Source organism: Erpetoichthys calabaricus, chromosome 1 (genome assembly GCF_900747795.2).
Source record: "Erpetoichthys calabaricus chromosome 1, fErpCal1.3, whole genome shotgun sequence".
Classification (NCBI taxonomy): domain Eukaryota; kingdom Metazoa; phylum Chordata; class Cladistia; order Polypteriformes; family Polypteridae; genus Erpetoichthys; species Erpetoichthys calabaricus.
In genome coordinates, this window is record NC_041394.2 from 252,707,513 (window position 1) to 252,729,232 (window position 21,720).

Sequence of the window (21,720 nt, forward strand, 5' to 3'; positions counted from 1 at the left end):
TCTCGGACTTTGACAATAACGATAATTAGAAGGAATTTTACATCCTTTAAAAACATGTTTGTAAAAGTGTTATTGATCTAGCTTTGTCTTGATAATAGGATATTAATTGTAGCCTATTAATGAGATGAATGGAAACAACAGTTAAGGAAAATACGTCTTATTTATTTACCATAAACTGAAGTAAAATAACACAAAAACATTATAGTCACCAGTCAAAGTATTACTGAGATCAAACAGCACAAGTATGAATAAACCATTTCAAAGTGGCTTACAGAATTTACACAACAAATTGCACTAAGACCAACAAAACTATTATAATGAGAGGATTTTAAAAAGACACCCTCAATGTAAACAAGATATGAATCCAAAGGGAATAAAATACTAATCCTAACTGAATTACAGGGCATGAACATTATAGTCTGGATATATAAACTACTCTGCTCTAAGATGAATTGTGCAGCATACAAGCAAGAACAAAAATGTAACATACTGTACTACAGTGTAAAAATCCAAAGTTCTGTCAACTGCACAGGAAAAAAATATATAGCATTTGTAAACATGTTCTGTTATATATTGCACAAAGATACAAAAAACCCAAAGCTATAACATTTTTAAACAAATTACTAACTTTAAGTTCTGTCCAATATTGCACAAAGATATCAGAAAAAAATAAAACAATTATAAAATTCTACTGAGGACACTTCAAGTTGTGTGACAAAAACACAAGTCTATCTACAGCATCTGGCTTCAGAGCAGCAAAATTACATGTTACAACATTTCCTCTGGTACTGAAAGCCCTCTTTTCTGCTTCTGCTTGAGGCAGGGATGCTCAGGTACTTTTTTGCAAGTTTTCCTAATTTGGGGAAAATGTACTACTTGTGTTTTCCACCACTTAGGGGGAGTTACGTTACTGTTGACCTCAGGTATCATCAAGTAGCTCTTGATCTCTTTTTCAATGGTTGTGTGCAGAGACCTGCCTTCTCTGAATTCCTGTGTTTTTTTGTTTTTTTTTAATGCCTGCTAAAAGACTTTTATTTTCACCTGCTCCAACTGTTTCATATAATGAAAGAAAAAAATGTACTTTGGAATCAAGGTCCCCCAACCAAGACGGCTTGCAAAATAAAACGCATCCAAAAGGCCAATGTTTCTTATGGAAATAAATAATCCGTTTTGACGAATTATGTCATTTGTTCAAACAGATTAATGATTCATTCAAACAGGTTGTTTTTTGTTTTGTTTTTTTTTCTGACACCTACAGGGCTTTGAACTAGATCAATTTCACTTTGCAGAGATGGTGAAAAAACATAGCTATCAAGCTGTTTTTAACGGCAAATGATTTTCAACATAGTTTGCAGATTACCGTCTTTTAAGCAACATCAGTCTTTTCAAAGCCAAGCCACCTACCTGCGAGTGAGGATGATCCACATTTTGCAATTCAATCCAGTGATGTAGATTGTGAGGCTGTTATTCTCCTAGCTCTGTTTGAGTAGCACTTACTCAGTTTTAGTCAGCTACTCTAGCTTAACTTGTAGGACGCTGACCGTACACACACAAACACAGAAGTTTATCCTGTTAGGTTACATGAGAAAGTGAATGCGTGAAATGTCAAGGTGTGTTTTTAATTGTTTTTTGCAAAGTAAGTGACATACACAATAATTACAGCTTGCACATCATTAAAACAATTAAGGTATTACCGTAGACAATACATATCGTAAACTCCTACCCAAAATATAACTGGTGCATAATAAAAGTTGTGTGGAATAATTTATTTTGATTTTAAAATGACCATGCATTAATCAAGCAACTCTACAGTAAAGTCTAAAGCAGAAGTTGACTTGGCACTACCTAACTTTCAGCTGTACTACTGCACTACAAGTATCCATACAATAAATTATTGAAAACTGGCAGAGATCCATGAAACTACATGATTCTGTAAATTTACTGCTTCATTTTCAATGAAAACAAATCATGTTCTTCATCTTTATAGCTTGCTCTGTCCTGTGGTGGTTCACAATTTATTAAAGATGTGGAACCAATGTACTGTAATGAAGAGAAGCAGAATGACATGTTATTGGCTAACTTAGTAGATGACAATATGCAGGCTTTCAAGGCAGCTCAGACCCCTTCTTCAGACCAACAAGTGTTATCACTCTGCTACTGGAACCAATGTACAAAACATTTTAACAGTAGAATCCCTGAAGCCTATGAAAATATTCGTAATTCTGGGCCACCTTAAATTCTCTCGCACCTCTTCATCAGCGTCTTTATTTTACAAATGTGTCAATCCGTACTGGCAGCAGGCAGCTTGCTCATTCATTCCCCACCGAGGTAGCTTCAGACACAAAATTCTTAGAGCTGAAGTCTCTTTAGGAGTTAGGTGTCTGGAATTGTATACCGTAAATAATATATCATTATTTGGAGTACATACATTTCATGTGTGTCTACAACAATCTGTGTAAATGTAGGATGACAGGAGGCAAGAAATGTTGAACACATAACTAAAACAGAAACTTTTTTCACGTTGTAGTAATAATTGACAAAATGTTGATGTGAAGTGTATATTTGAAGTGTGTAATGTGTGAAGACTGAAGTCCAAATATCAAATAAACACTTTCACAAAAGGTATAACAAAACAAGTGCACTTTTATTAAAGAATATAACCAAAGAAACATAAATTGTTCAATTTACATGTTACTGTCAATGTGTGAAAACTGAAGCCCAACTATCAATCAATACGAAATAAACATGTCAGCTTTGCTGGTGCAGAGGTAAGGAATGCTATTTCATAATCAAGAGGTTGCTGGTTTGATCCTGAGTCCTCCTCGCATTTATGTTTTTGAGTAGTGAACTGCTATTATTGTTACTACATTTTGATTTGAGTCTGTGACAGCTGCTAAAGGTTAGCACTGAAGGGATAAAAGCAGACACACAAACGCATCTCAGTCATTTGTTCTTTGTTCAAGCAGACACTGCGGTGTCTATGGTGGATGCTACTTTTCCTCACACACGGACGTTCACATCAACATGTCATTTCAACAATTTTATTTTATTCAAGAATGAAACTGAATTTAAAAATTGTTCAAATTAAGATTTATTCAAGAATAAAACAATAAAAAACAAATTCAAATCAAGTTTTATTCAAGAATCCAACTGTAAAACTGAAAAAAATCATTCAAATTTTTTATTCAAGAATCCAAGAATAAAATCAATCAAATGACATGTTGATATGAATTTCTTTGTGCAAGGAAAATTAAAATCTAAAAGTACCATAAATTTACACAGGATGTTACAGACTCACATCAGATGCATGTTTTTATTATATGATAATAGTAGCAGCTCACTACGCAAAGCGCTAAACATAGAGACAACGCAGGATTCAAACCTATTACCTTGCTATTATTAAACTGTTGCATATCCACTGCACCATCTGTGCAGATCTGTGACAGAGCAGCATTACCACTGTGACAACTGGTTGAAAATGAAACGCACACATATGCAAACATATTTTACTTTGCACTGATTGATAGTTGAGCTTCAGCAACACGTCAATTGAACAATTTCTTTTTCTTCAGTTTTATTCTTGAGTAAAAGGATACTTGTTTTGTTACACCTTTTGTGAAAGTGTTTTTTGGATATTTGGCTTCTGTCTTCACACATCCTACACTTCACATCAAGATTATGTTGTTATTCCTATAACATAACATCTGTTTTAGCCGTGTGTTTAGCATTTCTTGCCTCGCATTTCCTCTGTAATTCTATATTTACACAGATCGTTGTAGACACAGAACAACATGAAATGTATGTATTTCAAATTATGGTGTTTCATTATCTGTATAATTCTTTACAAACACATCATCAGATAAACACAGACTTGAACTATGAGGATTGCAGCAGGGGGGGTAAAGTAGGCTGCGTTCTGCTACAGAAATGGGCTATTAGTGCAGTGATAAGGAGCTACGAGTTTCTTGCCATATGTCAGGAAAATTTACGGAGGTCAAGGACAACGAAAAAAAACGTAAGCTTCAGGAATTCTAGTGTTAAGGAACAGAAGCTCATATCCATTGCCTTTTTACATGATAATCACTTATTGCATCCTCCTTTAACTGTAGAAGGTGCCTAGATAGGAGACACTGGGGCAAATGTTATGCAAAGGGAAAGCTAAAGCCAGAGCCCCAGCCAACTCAGACGTAAAGGAAGGGCTAGAAACAAGGCCCTAGGCTGTTCTGACAAATGTAATGAACAATTGATTTATCAATCTTTATTTTAATTAGCACTTTCACAGAATACACCATCATAAGTTAAATTCTAAAGAAAACAATAGTAACATTTAAATGTGTCAAAATAAAATTCATGAATTACACAATGTATAAAACATCTAACATAAATTGACAGCATGCATTGATAATGCAGTTTTACATGATCGGTAGATTGTACAAAAGACACAAGAATAGTTAACAGTACAATCGATTAATGACAAAGGAGAAAATCAGAATTTACATAGGCTTTGATTAGCCTGACAACAGCAGAACAATGCAAAGGAAGAGATGTTTGAGAAGTAGAAAATGGTAAATTTTTAATAGGGGCATGGGAGTGTGAAAAGACAAAGAGACAGATGTCAATTCAACATGGATTAACTTAGTGAAAAAGACTTTTAACCACACCTTCTGCTGCTTCTGTTAATCACTGAGTAAAAATACCCCCAGAGGACAGACAGCAAAGAAGCTACACACAAATAGCTCTCTAGCATTTTTTGATTAACGTAAGAGCATAAAAATGTGGATTAGTCTAAATGAGTATAATATTTTTTTACAAAGCAGACATTTTGTTTTTCTAAGTACCTTAATGTGAAAATTCATTTTCAGGACCTTCCATGCTCAAAGTTATTTGGTACACACCCCTTTTTCAGATATAGAATATGTCATGCAGGCTGGAAGTAACTTTATTACAAATCAATTAAACTGATAAGAGTTTGCCATCTAATGGTGTGATAGCAAGGATTGGTTCTGTTATGGCTCGAGTGGGGAAAAAGGCCAGTCCAGATGGGCAAGTTCTCAAAGCGAGGAGCAGGAGACAAACACCCAAGACATTTTATAAAGAGAAAAGTTCAAAAGTCAAAGTGAGCCAGCAACCAAAATCAAAACGGAAGTAAAAAATCAAAGGTCAAAAGAGCCTTTTCCTAACTCTGACTAAAGGCCGAAGTTGATTGATTTAAATTATTAAAAAGCTTGGACAGCATCTATATAATGGTGCCACAGGACGTCAACTTGCCACATCCACATAACTATCAAAAGGTGTCATTATCATAAATAGTATGGCCACAGCCATAGCAAACGACCACAAAAATGGTGGTGATCATGAAAATATCTGCTAACAAAATGTCATCAAAGAAATAACAATGCAACAAAACATAATAGTAAATTAAAAAAGAATCTCGTAACACATCAATGAAATCATATTTTGGATAACCAGAAAACATTAATGACTGGTTCTTGCCCTACACCCTGTGCTGCTCTGATACGATCTGGTCCTCCATGGCCCTGTAGTTGAAAAACAGATTTGAAATATGCATGTAAAGTTATTTGCCCCTATCTGATTTTGTGAATTATTATTATATTTTTTTCATATCTGGTACTGAAATAAAGCAAATCAGTGCAGTGAATTGATCTTGTTACTTAATAAAGACAACTTGTTTCTGCTCTGTTTTATTTCATGTAAAAAAAATGTGTTTATTCAAATACAGCAACATATTTAACTGTCACACAGTAGAGTGGGGGAAATGGCCTAAATATCTCAGTATGTAAAAAAAGCTAGACGTCAAAATGTTCGTCATGCAGTCATAGATTGTATAAATTATTTATGTTTTTATATGCCCCGGTACTCCAATGAAAGTCGGCCGCAAGTTTCTAGTTGACTCATACACTGTGCATCTTTGTTAATATATAGATCTTCTTTCAGGTTCTTGGCATGTTAATTAATGCAGCCTACAAGCCAGGCCGTGTTCTGAGAGAGCTGCAGCTTGTTGAAGATCCACAATGGAACTTTCAAGAGGAAACACTTAAAGCCAAGTAAGAGGTTCTTTTTTTAAACACATACTCTGCAATGTGAGGGAAACAAAAAGAAAAAAAATAAAACGCTGAATGTTTTTCATCCTTGATTTTACTCCTTCCTGTGCAATGTTATTTCATATCTGTGATCTTTGTCTTGTCTTCTTCTTCTTTCATCATGGATATTTATCTTGTACAAGTAGCTTGAATTATTTAAAAATGTACTTATTAAATATGTACATATTTATTAGGGATTGGATTGATTTCCTTTACCTTTCTTTTCTGCTTGCATGCTTTGTTCGTTCAGTTTTTAATGTATTTATTTTTGAACAGATTGAATTATTAAAAAAACAACTTTGGGACTGTTTAAAAAAATGGAATATTAAAATAAAAATAATTGTTTATAAACTACTCAACACACTCACACCTAAAGCAATATAATGTTCATTGTAAAATGTATCAGTTGAGTTCTGAAACAGTTTAATCTAATAACATTCTATCATTGCTTTTTCTTTTTTCAACTGCTTTATTTCAAACAGTGCTATAAAATACTCTTTGAGCATATGAAACCAGAATGTTTCTGCTATTGTCTTATGTAAGTTTCACATGAATATATTGATCCATCCATTTTAGTAAAGCTTTTTTTTCAGTACTACTTTTGTATCTTATCACTGAAAAATTTGTTACTTTTGTAAACTATAAATTGCTGTGTATTTGAAGTGATTAATCTTAGTCTTCAGAATCGCTAATGGCAGATGTGAATTGAAAGCTTTTTTAGAGAGACATGCAGCAAATGATATTTTATATAAATAACTACATAACAAGTTTTGTTCATAAGAAGTATTAAAAATGATATTTGTTATAATTTTGTAGCGGGGCCACATAGTTAGTGTTAAATGTCAGTTCTGAGTGCGTCTCGTTTCATTGTCCCGTTTACTGTTTATGTGTATCAGTTAATGCCGTCCCCATAAAGGGGGACGGATGATGGAAGGAGACCACAGCCACAAACCTGGAACACACCTGTTTACAATTAATCAATCACAGCCGTCACAGGACTATTTAAGCCAGCAGGAGGAGAAGGAAAGAGAGGGGAGAGAAGGAGATTTTTTTTTTCACAATCACGACCACGAGCAAACTGTACCTGTTGTTTTCCATATCGCGCTTATCCATCCAGTTTGTTTTTCCATCTGCCGGATTTGCTTCAAGGACCTCACCACGAGAGACCCCGGGGTAGGACTTAATCATCCACCACACACACGAGGATTCACGGTGAGGCTGCTCCATTTTTTCCGGGGAGAATCAAACAACGCAATTTCACTAATTCAGTCAACCGCTTTCAGGACAGTTTCTTTATTACCGGACTCACGTTCTCATTCATTTTCAGTTTATCAGTCATTGTTGTTATTCGTGTTGTGTGTTTATTTGTTACAGGGACAAGGGAGGGTTTTTGTTGTATATATATACTTGGTGGTGTCTTGTTATTGCTGGGGTGGAGGGATATTTATATTTATATGTTTCTATTTTTTGCATGTCAATTCACTTAATACATATAATCCGTTTAATTTTACATCCTGTTTTTGTACTTATCTTTTCACAGTCGATTGTGGGGGAAAAGTTTAATTTGTTAGAAGTTTGATAGTTAGATTATTTCTCAGTCGATTATCCAAGCCACAGGTCTTGGAAGTGTAGCTGCCGGCTGGGTAAAGGGGTCGGCCGTTACAATTTAATGGGAGAATTTGGATTTAAAAAGTATAAGATCAGGAGAGTTTCAGAGTGGAGTCACCACTCCTCCAAATAAAGAGGAGCCAGTTGAGGTAGTTTGGCAGTGTTGTAAGTATACCTCATGGGTGGTTCCCCCTAGAATTGCTCTGAGCACGTCCCACGGGGTAGAGACCCTGCGACAGACCCATGCTGGAGTGATGAAATCTCTTGACTGGTGTGGGAATGCCTAAGAATTCCTCCGAAAATGCTGGAATCTGTAGCTGGGGACAGGGAGGTATGGGTTGACATTCTTGGACTGCTGCCACCAAGACTCTCTCCAAGAAAAGCTGGTTCAGAAATTGGAATGAGAAAACCTGAAAGTCTTTTTGGGCACTGTCCATGATCAAACAGTATGCTGAAGAAATTAAAATTTTAGTAGTATACTTTCAAACTGAGAACCACGTAGTAGGTTGGCACTGGATTCTTTGGTCCTTTAATTCTTAAATCAGTGTTATTTTGTATATTTTAGTTCATGAATCATATTGGGTTGAATTTCCTGTCTTGGTCAAAATGTTTTGTGTGTTCTTACTTCTAGCCTTTGCTTTCCCTTCAGTATAAATCATTAAATGACATACCCATAGGTATTGTATATCATATGCCTGTATACTGAGTACTGTGCTCACTTCTGTACCCGTCGTTCACCTCTGACTGTGTGACCAGACACAGGTCCAAATCTATCATAGGCCTGATCATGAACAATGGAGGTGGCTTACAGATTTGAGGTTTACCTGCTAACTCGGTGGTGTCAGGGCAATAATCTCACTATTAAAGTCAACAAAACCAAGGAGCTGGTTATAGACTTCAGAAAGGGCAGTCAACATCTTCATCTGCATTGGAGTGAAAGTTGTTAAAAGAGTAAGCAACTTTAAATTTCTTGGAGTGACCATAACTGACGAAATTAATTGGACACAACGCATTTAATCTCACCACCTCCTCATAAATCTGAGCACAACTCATATTTCTCCACCTGTTCTCTCAAGCTTCTGCCAGTTCACGGTGGAGTCCATCTTCACTGGCTTTGCATATGGGAATGGCTAAAGATTGTAGAGCATTGCAGAGGGTGACGAAGGTTCCACAAAACATTACCGGCTCCAAGCTACCTTCTGATCAGAACAAATATAACACTAGCAAATAATATAATTAAATATAACACTAGCAAATAATATAATTAAATATAACACTAGCAAATAATATAATTAAAGATCTCAGACATCCTGTACATCTGCTTAACTCAGTCCTCCTTTCTAGCAAATGGTACAGGACAAGTGGCTCTGTAACCAGCAGATTTTGTGAGAGTTTCTACTTGTTTTGTCGTATAAAGTCCTAGGTGAGCCTGTTTTCCCCTTTATACTCTTTATAATGTAGTCTTTACCAAAATGCCTCAAATCCCTTACATTTACCATTCTGTGGTCAGGCACTTTACTTTAGCACTTCCAAGCCTTTTCTCTTCTTCAGCTATAACTTCAGGTAATTAGATAGAGTGAAAGAACAGGCAATAGAAAGAGTTATACATATAATTATGTACAATATTTTAGATAATATGCCCAAATAGTAAGCAATGTAAAATAACTGACAAAAATGCCACTACAGCCTAAGTAACAGTGCATCTTACATCCACAGGTGACTCTTGGCTAATCTTCAGTCTAACTTGGTCTTTGCTACCACATGGCCTTTGAATGAAGTATCGAATCAGGCCCCATGCCTCTCTCAATATAGCTGCCAAGACAGAGTTGTCTTCATCATGGAGAAATGACAAGAAAGAGAAGTGGTGTTCTCTTCATGGACAGAGAGAGCTAGAGATGAGAAGTGACCAACTTATACCAGTTCTTGCCATAAGTCATGAACCAATGGGTGCAGACAACTCCCTTGGTTCATCCAATCTTGTTTCAGCTTGACTGGACCAATGGGGCTTTGCAGTAAAGAATGGCCAATTGTAAACAACCACATTTCAAACCTCCAGACCCTGATTCATACCAGCTAAGCAATTTATAGCCTTCCTGCAGAGTTTATAGGCTCTGTAATGTCCGAACAGTGTCACCCTTGCAAACCGGTTGTGTGCATGCTCCCAGAGAAATCACCTCCCCATAAATCACACTCCCTAAACCTTTCATTCTGAAGAGGAAAACTATAAATGTATACTCATATACTCCTGTCTAAACTCCTCCTGCCCCCCTTCCAGGCCATAGGCAGTGGCAGCCCCTCACCCCTACAACCAATTTCACATCCCGAGTCAGTACTTAACACCTAAAGACTCTGCAGTTAGTTAGGTAAACATCAAAGCACAGATATTCTTACCATGCTTCCTGAAGCAGTGTTTCTTACACCGTAGAATATATGCTTACCTTTTGTAATGCAAACTTAAACCTATTCTTAAAATGCGTAATATATCCAATTATAGCAACACTAGATAATATGCAATAGCAAAAAGAACATTAAAACAAATGCAGTTTGTTCACTCCTTAAATCAGTTATTTTTTTCTTGTGTAATTTAATTTGTGAGCATTTGTAATCTCAATTACATTACCCACAGTTTGCAAATTTGCTGAACAGTCAATCATTAGAACAAATATTGTATTTAATGTTTATGTAAAATCTACCCTTTACAAGTTTCTATCTACAGTATATTCCCATGTTCTTATTGAAGAACTTAATTTAAAATAATAACTGGGACCCTTCAAAAATGTCAGTCTTGTTACCTCTTAAACTCTGATCTTTTCTGTAGCTCATAACTGTCCAACCAGGAATCAGTTTAGTTTGCCTTTATCTGGTGCTGCTATATCTTTTTTATAAAATGGAGACAAAAACTACACAAAGTACTCCAGATGAAGTCTCAGAAGTGTGTTATATAATGTGCTACATACTATATATCATGCTAAATAACTTTAAATCCTACTAGGCTTCCTAATGGCCTCTGTACATTGACCAATACTACCCAAATTCCAAGACATTGCGTGTATGATGCCCGGCTTGCGTGTATGAACTAAATGAATTTTTTTCTGTTATGATTCTGAAATGTTTAGATAAATGCTTATGTTTTTTAAGCAATGTTTGCAGTACTAGGCTGTTGTACCGTTTTAGACATTATGGATGTAATGAGAAGTCAAGCAAAATGACACCTTTTATTGGCTAACTAAAAAGATTGCAATATGTAAGCTTTTGAGGCAACTCGGGCCATTCTTCAGGCAAGATGTAATCAACAGAAATTAAATTTATACCTGTTGATGTGGTGAATTTGGAAATCATTCATTACTTCAACAAAGTGTATATGAGATGATAGAGGTGTTCACTAATGGTCAGAAAAGTGGGATGGATACAGAGTACTAAACACTGTCAGCAGCATTAGAGAGTAGTGAGATGCAAGAAGAAGTTACGTCCATTGCTCTCACCAACAGAAGAGAAAATCTGAGAAAATCGTAGTGCAACTAAGAGAAGGTGCTGATTTGTACAGTATGTGATGATGAAGCTATTTAACATTTGACCAAAAGTTTTTATCTTGAAGATATTTAGAAGCTTGTACACTGCGGTTGTAAGTGTGCTGAGAAGTGGAGAGGCTGTATTGGGAAATCTTTAACGTAAAAAAATGGGTTTTCTCAAACCCGTTTAATCCAATTCAAGGCCTAAGTGTGAGCACATGCATTTGAAAAACAAAATGAAGAAACTTTTTAAGTAATCCTATATCCATATATACACCAATAATAATTCAGCATATATTGTTAAATAGATAGATAGATAGATACTTTATTAATCCCAATTCAATAAAAGTAGTTGTGTGTATAATATCAATTTAAAATAATATAGTTTTAAAGCATGTGGTACAGCAAAGTATTTGTATATGATTTCTGCATCTTTCCAAAATGCTGTCCATATGCAACTGTAAGCAAACTTCCAGAGATCCATTATTATATTTGTTCTTTCTTTTTGAGGGACTATAAATTATTTTAATCTTTCAGGGTTTCATATATAGTGAAGGGCTTCATCATGGCTTAGTTTGGCCTTGAACATGACTAAGTGAAATGTTGCATCTAACAAGCAAACCATAAATTAGTAAATATATTTTCTCAAATAAAACAAAAGTACACTGAATAATTACAGTGTTAAGAGCAAAAAGGAAATCCTAAATTATCATTTTTAAGGCAGTGGTAACGAGCAAACTCTAAATACCACTTATAAAATTATGGGTAATGAGCAAGTCAGAATTACAAAAGACAGCTATATGAGTCATATAGAAGCAAAAGATTACCATTTTGTAATGTAATGGGCAACAAGAAATGTGTAAATTGCTAATTATAGGGTTACAGTTTACAGAAAAGCCTTGCAATACTAATTACAGCATGAGGGGGTAACAAACTAATTTTACATTAATAACTGTAATGCTGCTAATACAATCTTTACCAGTTCTATAATTAACAAATACATTAAAGTGCCAGTGGCATGGTGAAGCAGGGGTTCGTCCTGCAGTCTTGAGGATCCAGGGATCTGTGTTCAAATCCTGGTGTGGTCCATGTATATGTGGAGACCTCATTCCTGTGTCTCCGTGGTGTTTCTCTGGGTATTCCAGTTACCTACCACTTTCCAAATGTATGCAAGTAAAGTTGATTGGTAACTCTAAATTGATTTAGTTAGGTCCTGACTAGGCCTAGTCCTGGTAGAATAGGCTGTATTCATCACAACACTTTAATAGCATATTAGATTCAGAAAATAAATGAATAAATGCTATAGTGTTAAAGAAAATAACATATAATACCTGAAATTATATGGATTTTGTACGGTAGATTCTAAATTATTAATGCAGTAATTGTGGTCTAGTACTACTAATGATGATGTAAAGGATAGGTATTAAGGCCATAAATTTCAAATTAGATAATGCGCAAAATATTGTCTAGCTCAGGGGTGGGCAAATTCAGTCCTGGAGGGCCGCAGTGGCTGCAGGTTTTTGCTCCAACCCAATTGCTTAATAAGAAACCCTTATTGCTCAAGTAACACTTCAGCTTCACTTTAGTTGTCTCACTCGTTAAGATTTTGAATCCTTATTGCTTATTTTAGTCTTAAACAGCTGTAGTCTTGGTTTTTAATTGCTCCTAATTAGCAATACCATGCAAATGACAAAAGAGACCAGCATTTCTCCATTTAGCTTGTTTTCATTTACACCTGTGTGTATTTATCATGCACTATTTGGTTTAATTAAATACTTGGAAGGAAAGTGAAGAGAAAAAAGTGAAGCACTGAGAATTACTCATCTGTTTTAGACTTCAAATCATTTGGATGATATCCTTAGAAAGGAAAGTAAATCTAGGATATGAGAATAACCTGACATGGCAGAGTTAAAGCACTAGCAAGCCATGCAATTAAATAATTGACAAGGATTGATTTTTAATTAAGCAACTGGGTTGGAACAAAAACCTGCAACCACTGCGGCCCTCCAGGACTGAATTTGCCCACCCCTGGTCTAGCTGGTGTATAAGACCATCTACGGTAAAGTTCACTGTCATGCAAAGTGTAAGGTCATCTCATGAAGAATCTCTGCTTAGCAATGACTGATATCGGTGACATTATGTAGGCAACTGTCAGGATAAAAAAAAAAGACAACAATGAATGTTGTCACCAGATTTGCTGTAAGAAATGGAAACGGAACCAGGGAATCCTGAAAGGCAGATAGGTGTCTGGCTATTTAACATCAAACTACACCTCACATGCAGACATTTTTGTATCGGAGCTGTTGAAAAGGTGCATTTTTGCTGTTTGCTGAATATTGCCTTGTGATATTCTTTTCTCTTCATTGTTTTGTATTGTACACTGAATGAGAAGCTTGTACAATATGTGCATGGTCCTGCTAGTGAACTGTGGCAGTTGTCTTGTTTCAGTTGCACTGTATCTGTGGTTGTATTTACATTGTTGAGTGATACCAAGTATAAGAAAATTAACTTGTACTTGAAGACATTAAAGGCTATTAAAAGAATTAAGAACGTAACATTCTCAATTAGTCAGTTCGGGATCAAGGGTTGGGCCAGAGCTTTTCTGGCAGCACTGGGACTAGGCAGGGATTGCAAGACCAGCTATAACTTATCGCAGACATTACTGAGGGCTTTAGATGAAAACTAGAGTGCCAGGAGGAAACCCATAACTTCACAGGAAGAAAGTCCAAGCTATGCTAAGACAATGACTGGGTTTGGGATTTGAAGCAGGACACTGAATCTGTCACTGCCAACCACTAAGGTGCTCCAATAATGGAAAACACCTTACAAGTAAAAGTAAATTGAAAACTTTAAATTACCAACTGGCATGCCACAAATGTAATAGAATCTGTAAATGATTTATTTTTAACCATTTATCCATCCATTATTAAACCTGTTTAATCTATTCCAAGACTCAGACCTGGTAGCAATAAGAACAAGGTGAGGATACCAGTCTACTGACTGATACACACAAACACAATACAAATTTGATGATAGGTCATATTTGACTTAATTAGAAATATCACTTGTTACTTATCAGTATCAGGGTGGCACAGTGGTAGCGCTGCTGCCTCGCAGTAAGGAGACCTGGGTTCGCTTCCGGGTCTTCCCTGCATGGAGTTTGCATGTTCTCTCCGGGATTTGTTCCTGTGTTGGCTGGGATTGGCTTCAGCAGACCCCCATGACCCTGTCTTAGGATATAGCAGGTTGGACAATGACTGACTTATCAGTATCTTTTAGTTAACTGTTTGTTGAAAATGCTATTGAAAAGGAAGGCATAGCTTTTAGTGTAAGGAACTCATTTGTAGTCACAAAGTCTTAAAATAAGCCTGTTAGTTTACATACTAATATAAATTTACTTTTTATGTGTTTATGATCTTGTTTCTTGTTTTCTTAGTATATCCAGTTATTCAAAAGGCACGGTACAGTAAATTATTGTGAATTGTTGCTTTTATTTATAATACAGATACATATTGGTAATATTTTAGAATAATGACTACATTAAGATGCCATAAGGTACAATTTGGTTCCAATCCATGATGTTTTATAGGGTCATTAATGTCAAATGTAAAGAGTACAATGAGATTGTTACTTGCATGTGCTAATCAGTTTAAGTGGCAATAACTCACAAATTAGTTCATAATAAAAAAATAAATGGTCACTATTGTAAAGCATTACGTATATTTTTCAAGAATAATTTTCATTTAATGTTAAAAACGTGATAACATTACACATAATTTGTTATCATGTAAATCGTTGTCATGTAAAATGTTGTCATGGGGTCCTCTTGTCTTTGGGAAAACCTAATTTAATGGCAGGCTAATTAAGTAAATCGGAGGATACAATTCAAAGAGTTTATAAATGTTATGCATTAATGTTATCTTGTCCTATGGAGGTTCCTGACTTGTATTGAAATACCCATTTTTTTGTCCCCTTAGATATAAAGGAAAGACTTACAGATCAACAATTAAGATCGTCCGAACCTCGGACCAAGTTTCTGATTTCTGCAGAAAAGTATGCCTCAAGCTTCAGTGTTGTCCAAATTTGTTCAGCCCTGCATTAGTCACAGATAAATGTCCAGAGAACTGTTCTATTCATACAAAAACCAAATACAGTAAGTATCCCCTAAAATGGTACAAATGTCTTGAGGTTTTCAAAAATGTCATCCTAATTCCTGAATCTATTTTGTAACCACATGTTTCACCTTTACAGTGCTTTTTGGTTCCCAAATTTAATTTACTGTACACAAAATGAAGTTTTTGCCACATATATAATACATATGAAGCCTGAGACAGCATAGACAAACCAAATCAAAAACCTTTCTTAGCTTTCTATGATGATGTGTTTTCCTATGTAATGCTAACAACCCTAACCTACTCAGGACTATATTTTCTCTTTCATCTATTTGTGGTTACCCTTTTTCTTACCTGTGAGTCATCATTTTAGCTCTTAAAGTTTGATTATAAATGATCAGTTTCCTGTATAATGTGTGTTGAAGTTCTTAAACAGTAATGGGTGCTTGCAACCCCAGATAATAGTACAGTGGCACAGTGGAATGTCCCAAAAATAAATCTTAACAGATTCAAGTTCTCCAAAAGGCTGGTTTTATTCATTATCCTATTTATAACAAACACACAAAATGTCTTAAAAATAAACAACATTTAAAGGTCACTCCTCTGGCAGCTTGTATGTCATTTGAACTGAGCAACAGACAACTGTTGACAACTGCATTCTTATAGGTCTACAATATTAGCACAGACTTTGATGAAGTTGGAAAATTCTTGCGATAGTTTGCAACCAGTCAAAAAATAAACTGTTTCTGTTCCTCGTCCATTGTCAGTGTGACATTGTACTTTTCAATGAGAGTAATATGTGGCAAAAAGTTCACAAAATTTATTGAAAATTGGAACATCTGTACACTGGGAAGTTTCTTGAGAAACAACAGAGATCTTTTTTTGCCTTTTTCCATAAGGACATCAAAAGGATGTTGTTCTTTCTGTTACCAGATCCTCCAACTTCAGCTGTTCAGATTCATGTGTCCTCTTAAGATGTTGAATAATGCCTGGTAATGGTGGCCACTGCAGGCCTTTTCCTTTATTTCTACTGAGACTCAGTCACCAAGAAGTGCTAAAATAGAAGCCTCTACTGTACTCTCCACTAGAATGTTCTTGAAACACTTGCTTAATATTGGATTGTTCTGGAAACTTCCACTTACTATTAGAATATCCTGGGAGTTTTCTCTGTTTCTTAATTTTATCATTTATTAATCACTTAGCCAGTTAAGAATCTCACACAAAAATAAAATGTTAAGAATGGATTGACCTCTACATGTTTCACAGTCAGGCCGGATTTCACAGGTAAGCAAGCTATCCCTAATGGTCTAAAATAAGCTTTTGGAGAAATTATTCTACAAACATGAATTCTTTACATTGGTCTCTGGGTTATCTTAGTCTTATAGCTACTACTGTTTAGAGGCCTCGGTCAAGGTATGAGATACTGGAGGGATCCTCCTGTAAATAGTGCAGCATACAGTGGAACCTCAAGTCACGAACGTCTTGGACCACGTACAAATCGGGTTACGACCAAAGAGTTTGCCAAACTTTTGCATCTGTTCATGACCAGACACTCGGGTGACGAACAATCCAGTTTCCCTTCCGATTCGAACGCGCCAATGATTTCCACACGTGTTCAGTCTCTCCCTGTGCATCCCTGTGTAGCGAGAGTGCGCGAGCGGGAGATTGAGAGAGAGAGCGCAAGCGAGCAAGAGAGAGCGCAAGCGAGAGAGCCCAAGCAGAAAAAGTAAACATTACAGAAGAAGTAAGTAAACATTTATTTACTATTACACTGTGCATTCTATGGTATAATTAACTATTTTTGTGCTTAAAAATCTTTAAAAAAATATGTATTTACATACAACTCGTATGGTCTGGAACAGATTACAGTAATCCCTCGCTATATCGCACTTCGCCTTTCGCGACTTCACTCCATCGCGGATTTTATATGTAAGCATATTTAAATATATATCGCGGATTTTTTGCTGGTTCACGGATTTCTGCGGACAATGGGTCTTTTAATTTCTGGTACATGCTTCCTCAGTTGGTTTGCCCAGTTGATTTCATACAAGGGATGCTATTGGCAGATGGCTGAGAAGCTACCCAACTTACTTTTCTTTCTTTCTTGCGCTGACTTTCTCTGATCCTGACGTAGGGGGATTGAGCAGGGGGGCTGTTTGCACACCTAGACGATACGGACGCTCGTCTAAAAATGCTGAAAGATTATCTTCACATTGCTACCTTCTGTGCAGCTACTTCCTGAAGCGACATGCTGCACGGTGCTTCGAATACTTAAAAGCTTGAAGGGCACATATTGATTTTTGATTGAAAAACAAACTCTGTCTCTCTCCATCTCTGTCTCTCTCTCTTTCTCTGCCCCTGACGGAGGGGGTGTGAGCTGCTGCCTTCAACAGCTTTGTGCCGCGGTGCTTCGCATACTTAAAAGCCAAACAGCCCTATTGATTTGTTTGCTTTTCTCTATCTCTCTGACATGCTCTGCTCCTGACGCGCACTCCTTTGAAGAGGAAGATATGTTTGCATTCTTTTAATTGTGAGACGGAACTGTCATCTCTGTCTTGTCATGGAGCACAGTTTAAATTTTTGAAAAAGAGACAAATGTTTGTTTGCAGTGTTTGAATAACGTTCCTGTCTCTCTACAACCTCCTGTGTTTCTGCACAAATCTGTGACCCAAGCATGACAATATAAAAATAACCATATAAACATATGGTTTCTACTTCGCGGATTTTCTTATTTCGTGGGTGGCTCTGGAACACAACCCCCGCGATGGAAGAGGGATTACTGTAATCGTATTTACATTCAATCCTATGGGGGAAATTACTTCGGGTCACGACCAAATCGGGTTGCGACCAGAGTTTTGGAACGAATTACAGTCATGACCCGAGGTTCCACTGTACTTTGAAATGTGGCTCTTTTATGGATATTTTGCTTTTTGAGTGTCCGCTTCTCCCCTGCACTGTTTAGTCCACTGTCATTGTGTAAGAGCATTAGGAAAATCATTACCTGTAAACGTCTTTCTTGATAGTCATTTCCAGTTATTTTTGTTATGCCTGCTTTCCATATTGTACTATAAATGAGGGTTTTCCTTAACTAAAGCTCTTTGTTTGCATTAGTAAAATGCATTCCATTAAAATCATGCTTTGCTATGTTACCGGTACTTTGAAAGGAAATTCTGCTAAAGTATTCCATCTGTATAATACTTTACTAATAGTGGCTTTCATCTGTTGAAAATGGGAAATTGCAATGCGCTGACTTTTTCAGTTGCATGTTTTTTTAATGATTGGCAGTCAAATGTTAAGTGAACCACAGCTTCTGTGCGCAATTTGACATGCTTTTCCTTGAGATTTAAATACATTTTTCAACACACTACAGATAAAAAAGTAGTTATTTATAATGACACATTTTAAATTGTATAATTCCAGAACATAACTAGTGTTATATCTACTGGCCAATGATGAATTTTATTTTCTATGATTAAAAAAACACATACAAGGAGATAAGGTGTAAGATGAAAAGTGAGGTGGCTAAAGGTAAAGAAAAGGCCTATGATGAGTTGTATGAGAGGCTAGACACTAAGGAGGGAGAAAAGATGTGCAGCAGGTTAGGGTAATAAAGTATAAAGATGGAAATGTACTCACAAGCGAAGATGGTGTGTTGAGTAGAAAAAGTACTTTGAGAGGCTGATGAATTAAGAGAATGATAGAAAAGTTTGGATGATGTAACGATAGTGAACCAGGAGGTGCAACAGATTAACAAGGAGGAAGTAAGGATAGCTATGAAGAGGCCATTGGTCCAGATGACATACATATGGAAGCATGGAGGTGTTTAGGAGAGATGGCAGTGGAGTTTCTAACCAGATTGTTTAATGGAATCTTGGAAAAGTGAGAGAATGCCTTAGGAGTGGAGAAGAAGTGTAATGGTACAGATTTTTAAGAATAAGGGGGATGTGCAGAGTTGTAGTAACTACAGGGGGATAAAATTGATGAGCCACAGCATGAAGTTATGGGAAAAAGTAGTGGAAGCTAGGTTAAGAAGGGAGGTGATGATTAGTGAGCAGCAGTATGGTTTCATGCCAAGAAAGAGCACCGCAAATATGATGTTTTTGCTCTGAGAGTGTTGATGGAGAAGTATAGAGAAGGCCGGAAGGAGTTGCATTGCGTCTTTATGACCTGGAGAAAGCATATGACAGGGTGCCTCAAGAGGAGTTGTGGTATTGTATGAGGAAGTCGGGAGTGGCAATAAAGTATGTAAGAGTTGTGCAGGATATGTATGAGGGAAGTGTGACAGTGGTGAGGTCTGCAATAGGAGTGACAGGTGCATTCAACGTGGAGCTGGGATTACATCAGGGATCGGCTCTGAACCCTTTCGTTTTTGCAATGATTATGGACAGGTAGCAGGCAAGTTTACACTGGAGTCCCCATGAACTATGATGTTTGCTGATGACATTGTGATCTGTAGCAAGAGTAGGGAGCAGGTTGAGGAGACCCTGGAGAGGTGGAGATATACTCTAGAGAAGAGAGGAATGAAGGTCAGTAGGAACAAGACAGAATACATGTGTGTAAATGAGAGGTAGTTCAGTGGAATGGTGAGGATACAGGGAGTAGATTTGGCGAAGGTGGATGAAATTAAATACTTGGGATCAACAGTACAGAGTAATGAGGATTGTGGAAGAGAGGTGAAAAAGAGAGTGCAGGCAGGATGGAATGGGTGGAGAAGAGTGTCAGGAGTAATTTGTGACAGACGGGTATCAGCAAGAGTGAAGGGTAGGGTCTACAGGACGGTAGTGAGACCAGCTATGTTATATGGGTTGGAGACGGTGGCACTGACCAGAAAACAGGAGACAGCTGGAGATCACCTCAGGTTTGGAGACAAAGTCAGAGAGGTGAGATTAAGTTTGTCTGGACATGTGCAGAGGAGAGATGCTGGGTATATTGGGAGAAGGATGCTAAGGATTGAGCTGCCAGGCAAGAGGAAAATAGGAAGGCTTAAGAGGAGGTTTACAGATGTGTTGAGTGAGGACATGCAGGTGATGGGTGTAACAGAGCAAGATGCAGAGGACAGGAAGATATTGTCACGCTTGGGTCACAGATTTGCACAGAGACACAGGAGGTTGTAGAAAAAAAGGAACTTTATTCAAAGCACTGCAAACAAACATTTGTCTCTTTTCAAAAGTTTAAACGTGCTCCATGACAAGTCAGAGATGACAGTTCCGCCAGGAGCAGAGAATGTCAGAGAGAGAGAGAGAGAAACAAAACAACCAATTCCAAAGCTGAGAGGCGCTGCACAATACTTTTAAGTAAGCGGAGTACCATGTGAGAGGTTTATCGCCCGTTATAGCGCAAGTAAGAAGGGTAAGGAGCAATGTGAAGGTAGACTGTCTGCTGTTTCAGGGGTTTTCCCAGGGGCGTCTGTGTCCTCTGAGGGTGCGATCAGCACTCCAGCTTACAATATGTAAGAAGATGATCCTCTGTGGCAATCCCTAACGGGAGCAGCCGAAAGAAGAAGAAGAAGAAAAAACGTAAAATATTTTAAATAATGCATACAGGTAAAACTGGTGACTGAACGGCCTTCTGTTAATTTTGCTCCACACTAAACATTCTTCAGAACTTTAACACTTTTGAAATTACAGTAGATTGAACCCAACAACCTTGCCATGTACAGCAATAAGGTAGTAAAAGTGGATTATTTTTTCCATTTGTAAGTAAACACTGTTTTGAATAACTTACATTGGGAGCACAACGTATATTAGCTGCATTAAGAACACAAAGAAATCAATTTTTTATGGGGAGCTACAGTATATATATTCATCTATCAATCCATTTTCAAAAAAGCTTAATAAAGTGTAAGGTTGGTTCTTGTCAGTGACTTAGTTTGTAATGTAAAATATCTGAAAGAAAGCCAGTGATAGATAAGTCAGACTACGCACAAACTTAGGAGCAGGCCCATATTTGCAGAAACTGTGTCAAACCTCTGATGGTAGTAATACAAACACCAAGGTATGATGGAAACTTCAATTGAAATGTGTACCTATTTCACTCTAACAGCATCTCCCATTCCATTGGGCTCTCAATGGAGGACAAAGCAGGTGTGTGACACCACACAGGTTTATAGAATATTAATGGAGTGGCCTGGAAATTAAACTTAGTCAGAACAAAACACACGTCAAAAACAAATTAGTCAAGCCAGTCCTTCTTTTTAAAAAAGGGAGGTCAGCAATCAGGGCGGCGCAGTGGTAGTGCTGCTGCCTCGCAGTAAGGGTTCACTTCCCGGGTCCTCCCTACGTGGAGTTTGCATGTTCTCCCCGTGTCTGCGTGGGTTTCCTCCGGGTGCTCCGGTTTCCTCCCACAGACCAAAGACATGCAGGTTAGGTGGACTGGCGATTCTAAATTGGC

At 37.0% G+C, this 21,720-nt stretch overlaps 1 protein-coding gene across 3 annotated transcripts in view; it reads left to right on the forward strand.

Moving 5' to 3' along the window:
* sfmbt2 (Scm like with four mbt domains 2) overlaps positions 1-21,720 on the forward strand; it is a 417,083-nt gene that overhangs the window by 366,647 nt on the left and 28,716 nt on the right. For all 3 annotated transcript variants that reach the window (XM_028814085.2, XM_028814102.2, XM_028814094.2), the window contains 2 exons: positions 5,956-6,065; positions 15,196-15,371. In XM_028814085.2, coding sequence (XP_028669918.1) covers positions 5,956-6,065; positions 15,196-15,371 — 286 coding nt within the window. The remainder of the gene's footprint in view (positions 1-5,955; positions 6,066-15,195; positions 15,372-21,720) is intronic.